Here is a 13,207-nt window from a genome sequence, read left to right as displayed (position 1 = left end):
CTGCCTAAGAAGGTATAGTGAAACACTAGCCACTGAGAGCAACAGTGCCCCAAGCTATACTGGGCTTGTTTTACCAAATTACATATTTTGAGCAAGGCAAATAATTGTTTTGTTGTTTTTTTTGGTGGGCAGGGGGTCAAGTAAAATGTCAGCATAAATTCCCATTCATTTCTCAGCTTAGTAGTATTCTCTAAATATGAGTTAAGACAATCACATGCGACATATTGACTCATTCTCCAGCTCACGTACTGAAAATGATTTTATTTATCCATTTACATTAAATTTATATAAACTGTCAAGAAAATTTCAAATCATATGTTTCATATTTGCTTGAACATTTAGGAAAAAAAACGTAAAAATCAATAAATAAGCACAGACAATAAGTTAAAACATATCACAATCTGACCAGTATGTAACAAGAATGCTTTATCTACACAAAACATCCTATCTCACATCTTCTGTGTTAATTCTTAGAAATAGCCTCTGATCTCGGTACGCATTTTTGACCAGCACATGCATAAAAGCTGATTAGTTTTCTGTACAAAGTCCAGGGTTGAGAATTTACATGTGCCCAGTGGGTGCCACTCTCCTGTTGAGCTGGCAGGGAGAAGTGGCATCAGCAATGCTCTAAAGGACTACAAAGGCAATCTGCCAACTAATCGTCAGAAAAGTGCTTTTTGCCTCTACAAAAAGGAAATAAGTAAATATTTTACCTGTATTAAATAAAAAGGCTTATCAAAACGGGCTTTGTTTTCTTCTATGAGAGAAGTAGATTTAGATGACCTTCTCACAAAAGAAATCCATTTGTGTACAATCTATTTTTAATTTTATTTTTTTTAGAAAGAATAATTGTGCTTAGAAAATGTATTTCTTTTGCAAGCCCATTGTGGAGGTGGGTGGAGTTTAGGAAGTAATGAATATAGAAAGAGATGGATAGAGGGCAGTTGGAGGACTAAACTAATTCCATGGCAGATAAATTACTCCTATCTGCAGTCGATCTTCGAATTGGTTATTATATTTGGTAAGCAGCAGTCTATTCAATATTTATGGGGGGAGGGGGCTGACCCTACTGTACTATCTATATATTTATTTATTTTCCATAACTATCCTTTGACAAAGCCTTGTAATGTCACAATATATATATATATATATATATATATATATATATATAAAGAATTGGCCGACCATATGCATGGTGGTGAACCTTTGAGGCTTTTTGCACCACTCTGGCTAGGAGACAGTTTGAATGAGAGTGTGTTCTTTCGTTATGGTTAAATATGAATATGGCATTTCACCAATTTCACCCAGGCAGAAAACATATTTTATTGGCCAGTAAATAATTTACATTAATTGGGTGTTTGGGATCTGCAGGTATCTTTGGAAGAGGGACAAAACATCCCGTTATGGCCAGCCGCTGAAGGGGCATCAGTGTAAAGATACTGGGTTAATCAATTGCTCCTTAGGTATTCTTGCCACTGTCACAAGGAGAGTTATCTGATCCATGGCTTAGCTATAGACTCCACCGTTTGGAAGTCCAGGGGAGATGGTGAAATGGGGGTGAGCAGAGCAGAGGGGGACAATAGGGAGAACATTGGACATTAAGTAAAGCTCATGGAGACTGTGTGCTCAAGTGCTTTGCGGCGCAAGGAGGCAATGCTGGTTCCCCTCCACACATCACTGCTGTCCGGGGAGCTGCAGAGCTGCTGGGAGCCCGTCACGTTGCTGGGACCCTGCAATGAGGTGGGCACCATGCCAGGGAAGGCGGACTGGTAAAGGTGTGACTGCAGCCCCGAGCCATTGGAGCCCATGTTGGACAAGCCCATAGAGCCGGGTGGGGGGCCGCCCGCCAGGCTGCACTGAGAAAGAGATTGCGCCATAGCCTGCTGCCTTCCAAGGGAGGGTGGTAATGGGAGCTGGGAGACCCCCATTCCGGCCGTGGCCCAGCGGGTGTCGTTGGCGTGGAAAGAGCAAAGGCTGTCGCCCATTGCTGCCGCCGCTGCGGCGGCCGCTGATTGGAACTGGGGCAATCCTGGGGTGGGTAAGAGGGTGCCAGGGGCGCGGAACACATTGGTGGTCTTCTTGCGCTTCTTCCACTTGGCCCGTCTGTTCTGGAACCAGACCTAAGGGGTACAGGAGACATGAGTCCTATTGTACAGGCCATACGGTATACTATTACAGACACTGCACTTGCTTCAGAAAACTACTACGACCCCATATCCTAGCACCCCTTCTCTCCAAGTTACCAGTTATCATTATGATTTTAAATGTTTTAAAACTACACATAAAGCGCTCACATTAGTTCACAGCTAGAAAAGTCATTCAGCCTACTGTATATGTTCTATGAAATTTCCGAGCAATTATAACACACAACTAACAGACTGCAGACTGAACAGGCGTTCATGCTAACAAATAGCTATATTGTTACACTATTAAGAATATGAAAACATTTCGTCTTTAAAAAAAATGAAGCATAATGATTACATCATAATCACGAATTAATACAAGGCATATATAGAAGTGTACATATTATATTGCAGATTTACTAACGCATTTCTTAAAAGAAACGTCTAGTGACTCTATTTTTGTTCTATGCATCTTTAATAAAATGTTGTGGGGGGGGAAAAGAAAAGAAAAAGAAACGTTAAGCACGTTAAAATATAATACATGATTATTGGCTAGTGACTATGGGCCAAGTGGTTTATATATGCCGTCAAATTCCTTACGTAATAATCAGGTAATCATGTAATCGTAAAAAATCGCTGATGTCTATCCCATTTTGGTTTCTGTATTTATTATAGTTTCAGAAAAATAACACAATCTAAATGGTAAAGTTGAACATCGGTTTTCATTATCTCAGCTGACGCCTTAGCCGGACAACTTCTGTCGGTAAGCATATGAGAGGAGCGTTACTCATCTGATTGTGTGTCACCTAATAATACTCCAAGTATGATATGTTATTAAGTTTTACTACAGTGTATTATAATTGTAATATATATATATATATATATATATATATATATATATATATATATATATATATAGCACACATTATTGTCAATGTAGAAATAGAAATAGAAAAATCGTCTGTAATCACCCGTAAATCATTATCATTTATGAAAATAATAACTACATGTAATTAATTATGTTCATTGCAGTCTTGTTCCTGTTACAAAAAAGCTCAATTTTAAATATTGATGCATCCTGCCAGATGTAATAGCAGTATAATGAGAGTGATATTGGTATTTTGTAGTATTGTCTTCAATTGACATCATGTAAAAAAAAAAAAAAAAAAACTCTTCAGCGAGTATTATTTCCTCAGTGTCCACCCGCCAGCTCACTCCCGTCCCGCATCTGGCTCTTCCTGAGGGCGGCCACAGAGTAATGATGGGCACCGGGGTGGTAGGTGATATATTTAGGGGGCACAAGGGCACAAGCACGGAATTCACTCTCAATGCGATCTCATGAATACATTTGACCTTTCCTGTACATTGTGATTTGATATGAGGATTTTAATCCCATTCAATTGTAAGAATATTATAGACTTTCCCGAGGATACTGAACTCGTGACACACACACATATATATACATATATATATATATATATATATATATATATATATATAAAGTTTAAAATTACTAAATGCTATTTAAATGTGTCGTAACCTAGATTTGCCAGGCAGCTCAGCAAATTTTAAATATTTTTCTCTACGCTGGATTGAATTACTTCAGGGCTTTGAATGTAGAGATTGATATCTTTATATCTTTATCATTAATAAATCTGCGCTTCACTGGTACCTATGTACTGCGCAGCAGCAAAATTAACCCAGATTTGAAAATATTTTTTTCATTGTCCTTTCTGATTTTTCCTCTTCTTTTCCTTAGAACAGACTGAGCTAACCTTCAGTATGACTATCCTACTTTCGCGGAACTTCGTGTCCCAGTGACCCTTTCAAATGGTCTATGAAATCAACCAATAATTGCAATATGTAATTAATGTTTTAGATCATAGGCAAGCCGGGCAGCACTATTTTCTTTAATTGTCTGACTTTCCCCACATTTTAAGAGGTAAATAAAATGTCAATTACTGAAATATTCTACCATTGAAATAATTACTTGAGTCACATTATAAAATGTCAAATTGTTTCAGAGTTTGCAATATCTCCCTAGAAATGAAGAGCGTGTTATACGTAATTTTGTTCTTGTAATGTTTCTATTTTATCCAGACTGTTTTACTCATAATAAATAACCCATTTATATAATTTAGATCGATACAAAGTGTTACCTACTGTATTTCGGAAAAACTGCAGATTACTGTGGATATAAATTACACGACAGCTCCAGTTGTTGTTGTTGTTGTTGTTGTTGTTTTTTTGACATTTAATGCGGCCGTGTCTTCTGTATGTCTCATTGATAGAGCCAAGTACCCTTTAAGATCATGTTTATTATAACGACAGATTGCTTGTTAAAGTATCTGTGCAGCGATCCCCTGAATGCACAGCGCTGCTAATATGTTGGCGCCTTATAAATAAGGTGAAATATTGTGCACTGTCAGTGGGGACAAAAAGGAATGTAAGTAACACAAATAAATAAATAAATATATATATATATATATATATATATATATATATATATATATATATATATATGTATATGCTCTATCAAACCTTATTACGTGAAGTTAGAAAACGAGTTGCTCTAGTAATAACATATTAATTGTGCCTTCATTATCGTAATCAGTATACAAAACCATTGGGCTAGCACTGTATGTGTTGCTGGCTAACATCTGGCAGAGAGAATAGCTATGTAATATTGTCTTTGTGTTGCAATTGCTGTATTTAATGACACACTTGAAGGAACGAAAAGAAGGAATTATTAGAGACATCTAGGCGCTATTAAGGATGTAAACATTACATGAATAATAGAGAATGTTTGCTCCATTATGCTGGGAGGATTACTAGAATTGCAGACACAAAATATCATTTTATGTGTCATGGTTTACTAGCGCCCTACAGCACATCCATCAGAGCTGATAGCAAAGACATTAAACATCAGTGCAAATGGCTATAGCTTGAGTATTATGTGGAGTGCTGGAAATAGGAGAAATTCCTTGGTATTCACAGCAGGAGCAACGCGCCTGCGCAGACTTCTGGACATGTTGCCTGTGATGTCTGAGAATGAACGCATTAAATACTTTAGCTGCATTTGGGGTGCACAATTTTTGGTTACATTTTGCCACAGATAATGTCTAGGAGCAAAGTGATAGGAGGGAATCCTGCTTGCATTGGGGGGAAGGAGGGGACGCTCATATTGTTATAATACAGACAAACTGTAAAGGTATTTGGAAATATATTACCCGTTTAATTCCTGCACTGTAAATGGACTGGTGATAGGGCTGGGGAGAGGGGAGACAGGCCTGGGAAGGAATGCGGATTGTTTTTTTCTTTTCCTTTTCCCAGAGACAACCTTTATGAAGACCTCATTGCAATCTCACTCTTGGAGATGATTAATGTGAAGATTTGGTAGGAAATCTGGAGAGTTGTATTAAAGCTGGGATCTGAGGTTCATTTCGATCAGCCATCCGTGAACTCGGGGCCGAATTCATTATACGTTAATAGTGCCAGGAGAAGGAGAACATGCAATTTCTCCATTCTATTATAAAACCAGAAAAATCCTCGGCATGTCCCCTATTAAGATGTGGCAGCTGACAGGACCATTTCATAGGACAAGGCTGGGGCTTCGGTACAGGAAAAATCTATATCAGTGTACTTTATGGGGGTCATAAGAATAAAATAAACTTAGATATGTGGAATAAAAACACATACAAAAGTATATGCAACAAATATGCAGGCACTAAACACACACACACACACACACACACACACACACACACACACACACACACACGAACATCCAAACACACACACACACACACACACCTCTATCTATCTATCTATCGCTATATATCTACACACACACACACACACACACACACACACACACACACACTTATATCTATGTTTAAGTGTGTGTGTGTGTGTGTGTGTGTGTGTGTGTGTGTGTGTGTGTGTGTGTGTGTGTGTGTGTGTGTGTGTGTGTGTGTGTAGATATATAGCTATAGGTAGGTAGATAGATAGATAGATTTACTCTTACGCACACACCGTATATCAGTATACAAAAAACTATATAGCAAAAGCACACGAACGTGTATGCAACACATACATAGACACTACACACACACACACACACACACACACACACACACACACGCATACAAGCACACATATGCATCATACACATATATGTATTTTATACACACTTAAGGACTGTATTTTATATATATATATATATATATATATATATATATAAAGCGAGAAAGATAGCACTTTAAACACACACACACACACACACACACACACACACACACATTGCTCGTTTACACATATGTATAATTATGCGCACATACATACTCACACCATTGTACATTCCATTATTTGAAAATGAATATTATAAACACAATACACAGCTAACATATATATGTATTCCATCCAGCATGTAAAAATTGTGAAATGGGAAATCTAAATGTGCAGAACTTTATTTTATTTTCCCACTGATATGTTTTTTATGTAAATAAAATATTGAAAGTTAATTAATCCTTGCGAGAGACTAATGATTATGCTTATTATATTGCATCTGATCGCATCATTTGCATGATTTTCGCATTGCTGCCTAATAAGCCATCCCGGGTTATAAATAATTCTGGAATTGGTTTCTAATAATGGCGAGCCATAAACTGAATGGCTTTTATAGCTGGCAAAGCAGACTCTGGCAGGCTCCGACTCGGGCTGCCTGGAGGATAAATCTCTGTATTATTATTTTTAATGTGCCCATGGTATATAATCTGGCCCTAATAACACTGTATCATTTTCTTAGAACTCTCGCAACTTTTTTCCTCCATCCATTTATAGGAGTTACAAGAAATTGGGCAATTCAAACAATGTCTTATTCACTACAAGGAAATGCGAGGCCATCTGTTCAGTGGAATGCACTGTATAACATAACCCATAAAGGAACACAGAGCAATCATCGTTACATGTAAATTCCGTGTTCATGTAAATGAAACATTAAATTGTGAGGAGCATATATTTTGCATATCTTAAACGACACAATGCTAATCGGCCTGAAATGCCATTTTAATTCTTGTTCTGTTAAAATAATTTAGAACAGAATAATTCCTGCATTTTTTTCGTTTTATAAATGAGTTTTTAGTTCATTACATTCAGTATTTTGCCATTTACAATTAAGCATATGGGGATTTTTTTTTTCTTTTAATAAGTGTGTCCATTTAACACACAACAAATACCGTTTTGCCAATCATCTAAAAATAAATATAATCCAAAATAGATAAACTGATATTTCTGATTATGCCAGAGAATGCGTTTCTGCTCTCGTTTACAAATTTACAAATGTAAATGTAGATCTATTGTAAAAGTATTATTCTAATAATATAAAAAGAGTACTTTATACAATTTTTCAGCATTTATTTTTTGAGGATTGGAATTATGACACACTTATTGTAATAGCATTTCCAAAATTGCTTTATTTATCTCGCAAGCAAGCTTTTCATTGTAACCGTCTGTAATTAGCTGTGTGTGTTACTGTCCGTTTACTAACATGACTTAGGAGACATTGATTTGATTGTTATTCATTCATTCCTAGTGTGAATAATACTGAAGCCGTAATAGCTCTGTAAAATGGAGATTTCTTAGAAAAACGGGTTTGGATAGCAATAATAATTATAATACTGTTGTGCTTGATAACAGTAGTAATAATAATAATAATAATAATAATAATAATAATAATAATAATAATGAAACACATGTTTTCATTGTCTCAACAGTGTATTCATACCGTATTATTAGATAGACCCACGAATAGCACTAATGACAGGCTTTCAGCACCTTGGTCAGCGCACTTCAACGAATCAGTGTTTTTTTTAGTTAGAAGATGTGCAAAGGGATGTGACAGAAAGTTTACTTAATCTGTGCATAAAATCCATTTCGTTTTGCCGTTTTATGCTGCAATATACAACAGTAGTGTGCCTGGCCACTGTCGTGTGTCTATGTTTATTTGACAATCCTCAATCTGCCTGCATAATTACTTATACCTATGTGTACTAAAACCCTTATTCTGCTTAAATAACTATATGTACACACACATATATAATTATATATATATATATATATATATATATATATATATATATATATATATACATACACTCCATTATTAATTACAATAAATAAATATATATATATATATATATATATATATATATATATATCACATACTGTATAGCCCTAGGAGACAGACACTGGCTAGCTGCTATGATACACACTGTGACATGGCCACTGGGTGCAAAGACAATCTATGAGACGAGATGGCTGTAATGATACATACAGTGAGATCGGCTCTGGGTATCTGGCCACTTCTTACCTGCACCCTGGACTCTGTGAGGCCGATCCTCAGTGCCAGCTCCTCACGCATGAAGATGTCCGGGTAGTGGGTCTTGGCGAAGCTGCGCTCCAGCTCGTTGAGCTGGGCCGGGGTGAAGCGGGTCCGGTGCCTCTTCTGCTTCTGTTGTCCCTGGCTCTGGCCCTGCTGCTGGCCGGACTGGTTGGGGTTCTGCTGCTGTGCTGCTGCTGTTGCTTGTCCGGGTCCTTGGAGCTGACGGCCAGGGAGGACTGGTTGGATCCCACGCTGGTGATGTCCTCCCCGGGTAGCAGCGTGGTGCCCTCAACCTGGTCTGCGTTGCTGGCCAGGTCTCCCGGGTGGACCGAGTCCGATCCCCCCACTCCGAGGCGGCACTTTACCGCCTCACGGTGCCCTAGCAGCTCCGCCGCGTCCTTCATCCCTGTGCGGGGGGAAAGGAAAGGTCAGACGGGGCCTCCTAACAGGACATCACACTCACACACACACATACACACACATACATTATCCTCCAGCCAGTACATCATGTATGTGTTATATGTCATGCCCAACCCCGCTACATGGCACTAGGTGCCCTACCTGTGCCAAAGCATCATTTACACGCACCACTCACAGTCTGACCCCACTTCCCAATACCGAACTTTACGAACAGTTTTGCAATAATCTATAAGGAGATCCTGCATTACCACTGGGCACTACTTTCTGCCTTTGGGTTACCATTACCTGGCACACTGCATTGTGTAGCGTCCCTGCATCACCATGCTTTCTTCTGCAGGAAACAAGAGCCCTGCAAACTCCACAAACTAAAAGTTTCCTATTGTGCCCTAAGGCAGCAGCCTACCCCTGGCAGTCTCCCTCTACAAGCGCCAGATCCCAGCTCCAATCTACCAGTCACTTACACGCAGGAAACAAAAATAATGATAAAAAAAAATCAAAGAAGACAAATCCACAGACACGCAAACAGATCATCTCAAAGAAGCAAGCAAACAGTTATTTCTGGCTAAATATAATGACATCTCTCTTCCTTAGATGCCCAGATTACATGTATTATAAGACTTGCAGTTAAATCAAATTAAAGTTTAATACTACACAATTACTTTGGAAGGAATTAGCCCATTTAGAGTGCATTAAGGCGGAATCAGGCACAAATTGACGCTTCCCTGGGAGGGGAGAGGGTGGCACAAACTCACCGAGTCGGGCGTCCAGGAGGTCGGCGTGAGACAGCATCGCGCACCGCTCCAGGGCGAAAGCCTGTCCCCCCCAAATCCTGCCGGCTGGTTAACGATTTAAAAAATAAAAATAGATAGATAGATATAGATAGGCTAAATGAAAGAAAATTCGGTTTGTGCTTAAAAAGGGGGTCCCCTGCATTATAATGTCCTTTAGAGAGGCGGGGAGGTGCTTAGTGCCTGGGTGAGCTGCTGAGCGGCTGCCACTGCCTGCCAGCCAATCACAGAGAGAGCTGCAAATGTCACCGGCAACGCTGCCAGAGCAAGTCCCCCTGCTGCAGCTACAGGCTGAGTGTGAGTGCAGGGGGCAGGAGCTCCGTGTGTCTCTCAATGGATGCTTATCCCCAGTGCCTTATCACATGCTCTATTCCTTCTTTACTGTGCTTGGTAGGCAAGTGCCAGTGGCTGGGACCTGGAACTTCTGCCAGCATCTACTGGACTAAGGATTTTGCCATGTTTAACTGCACTCACATCCCATGTACAAAATCACGGTCAAAATTCATACACAAAGTCAATCACAGGAAATCATTGCACTCATTTAAAAATAAAAATTGCATGTTATTATTATTATTATTATTATTATTATTATTATTATTTGAAATTAATTGTCTGTATATAATTTATTTTTTTCCATTACCATTTGACCGTCTTTAATCGTTGCTGCTTTAATTTTTTTAATCTTAATTATGATTGTCTGCTTTGATTGGTGTGTAAGTGAAACCGTTGTGCAATATTCGTCTTTAAGTGGCCTCGCTTTGTAATTGTTAACAATTAGGCTCCTGTAGGGTTAAATAAACGTTGATAGATAAAATTTAGCGCATCATTTACCCGCCGCTTCTACAACCAGCCTCCGATAGTCAGTCACTATTGATACAGACGTTCACGTTCAATAGATGTGGCCAGTTTAATACGTAAAAAAAAATAAAAATGAATATATATATATATATATATATATATGTAGTGGATGTTATTTTTATGTTAACGGAACACCCTCGTTCTGTAAATTGGCAGGGCGTGGCACCATGTATCTCAGACTATGGAACGGTAACTATCTCTGATCTATAAACAATATAACTGCTAAATTCGATTTTTGCAGTGTTTACAAAACCTGCCCGTTATCGCCATATGATTTCCAAGAGCTTAGGGCCTTTAGAGGGTCAGAATTCGTATATCTCTCTATAATGCATAACGTGAGTAAGTGTATTTGTTTTCCTTCATGATTTGATCACTTTAAACAACGTTATTAAAATAAGCTTGAAATAAACAAATCCATGGCTTTCCATCGTTCACACTTTATGTAGGCAACGCTTGCCACAGTAAATTGTAGTGGATGAATATTCTCTGAAATCTCGGTGTGATTAGGTTTGGTCTTATTGCATCTTTGAAAAAAAAAAAGTGATGTTCTCCATTTATTCTTGATGGTAAATCACTGAACACTTTTCTCCATTCTGTATTAAGGAATTTAAGAACATCTTACGTATACAAACCCAATTTCATGCAGTAAATACAGTTAAATGCTCTTTATTTTCATTTGAATATGTTAAAAGTGTAGGAACAATCTCAAGTGCTCTGAACAGGGGGAAGCGAACCATCTCTAATGTTCTGATTCTTCAATCCCAGCCAACAACAAAGTTTAGATTAGCAATATATTTCTAACCAGAGTAATTTTCAAGATCATTAGGCATTTATGTAATTAGTGCCAAATCTATAAGCTTTTATTACGATTATTAGAGTAAAATCAGTATAAATTTGTACTAATTTACTACTGTTTAGACTTGGCTGTCAAACCAAGAGGTTCTTATTGTAAATGATAAGTGAGGAAATTAAGTGCAAAATTCTGTACAATTTCTGATGTGCTCGCAAACAATCCGTTTCAATTGTGTTTGAAGCAGAGCAGAATTGCCCTTTTCACGTTATCTGGGCTGATTTTTCTTGTCGCTTCCTTTTTATTTGCACAACAAGGAGATATATAAAAAAAAGGAACGCTAAGCACAATGTACAATGCAAACAGATATTTACAAGACTTCACTTGATTAACATTGATTTTTAATCCCAGAGTGATACAATTAAGATTATTCATTTAGCAGAAAAGTATAAAGCAGAGGGAAGAGGGGGTGCAGGGTGGAGATGGAGGGATTATTACACAGTACACGGAGTTTTTCTTCCTGTTTTTTTTGTGGGGAGTGAATTTGCTACTTAATCAACTGACTGCGGCACAGATTTGGGATTGACCGCGGCAGATGCAGGGGGCTCTTCCCGTTGTTTGCCTGGACAAGAGATGATCAGACAAAGGAGGAGGCAGAGAGGAATCTGGGCACCTGTCACCCCATATACAACCCGCTGTGTGCTGCTTCTGCGGGAGATGGACTGCGGATCACCCCCAGACACCTAGCCATGAACCCAGGGGCGAGGGGACACAGGGTGGGGGGATCCTCAGTGAACACAAAGATGCGATATCTTGTGCAAACGTGGACTAAATACAGGCGCTGATTTTATATATATGTGTGTGTGTGTGTGTGTGTGTGTGTGTGTGTGTGTGTGTGTGTGTGTGTGTGTGTGTGTGTGTGTGTGTGTGTATATATATATATAATTTGTTTGCTTCATTATTTGATCATATTAAACAGCGTGATCAGCCATATTATTGGGTAGACTCTTCAACTGTGCATCAGGACCATGGATAGCTCATTACTACGTCCTCAGTGCCACTATTGTATTATTACTGTATTTTTCGAATTCAGACTTTTATTATTTGTGGGTTTCGTTTTATATATATATATATATATATATATATATATATATATATATATATATATAGCTTCAAGGTTTACTACATATTGTACTTTTGAAATAAAGGTGTAAATAATAGTTGTTGTTGTTGTTGTTGTTGTTGTTGTTGTTGTTGTAGTAGTAGTAATAATAATAATAATAATGATAATAATAATAATAATAATAATAATAATAATAATAATAATAATAATAATATTATATGTGTGCATATAAACAGAGGCATGTGTTTGTGCAGCCTGAGCACTGTGGGTCCAGCGATAAATAATTGTGTAATAGTTACATGTGCGGACACATCAGAGTAATAACAATAAGGTGTTATTAAGGAATGATCAATCTGTGTTACTGGCCGTCCAGTGATTGATAGAGCGCTTCATTTTATGACTTTTCTATTGCTCTTGATTTTTGTGCTAGTATAAACAAACTAAATCATTTCTTTTCAGGCTCGGGGGTAGGCATCCCCCCCTCCCTCTTCAACCAGCATGGCTAACAATGAGCGAGGAGAAATGGGAGCCCGGTGAAGAGGGGAGACAGTGTATAATAGCAGAAGAGGATAGATGAGTACTAGCTCACATGAACCTATGGAATGCAACTATAGGCTCATCTGTGATCTCCAACGGGTTAACATTGTCCAAAATGCTTAAAATATTTTTTCGTCTGCTACACAGCGTGTATTAACCACATCAAGCACCTGCTTTTTTTTAAGA

At 38.2% G+C, this 13,207-nt stretch overlaps 1 protein-coding gene across 1 annotated transcript; it reads right to left on the bottom strand.

Annotated features, from left to right (window-relative positions):
* Window positions 1-1,130: 1,130 nt before the first annotated feature.
* On the bottom strand, window positions 1,131-9,849 carry OTP (orthopedia homeobox). Its single transcript, XM_063963651.1, is given in 4 exon segments — window positions 1,131-2,120; window positions 8,494-8,700; window positions 8,703-8,911; window positions 9,678-9,849. Coding segments are annotated over 4 exon segments (975 nt in total). The 5' UTR covers window positions 9,715-9,849; the 3' UTR covers window positions 1,131-1,598.
* Between the last annotated feature and the right edge of the window lie 3,358 nt (window positions 9,850-13,207).

Source organism: Pseudophryne corroboree, chromosome 1 (genome assembly GCF_028390025.1).
Source record: "Pseudophryne corroboree isolate aPseCor3 chromosome 1, aPseCor3.hap2, whole genome shotgun sequence".
Classification (NCBI taxonomy): domain Eukaryota; kingdom Metazoa; phylum Chordata; class Amphibia; order Anura; family Myobatrachidae; genus Pseudophryne; species Pseudophryne corroboree.
This window is presented reverse-complemented; position numbering and strand designations above follow the sequence as displayed.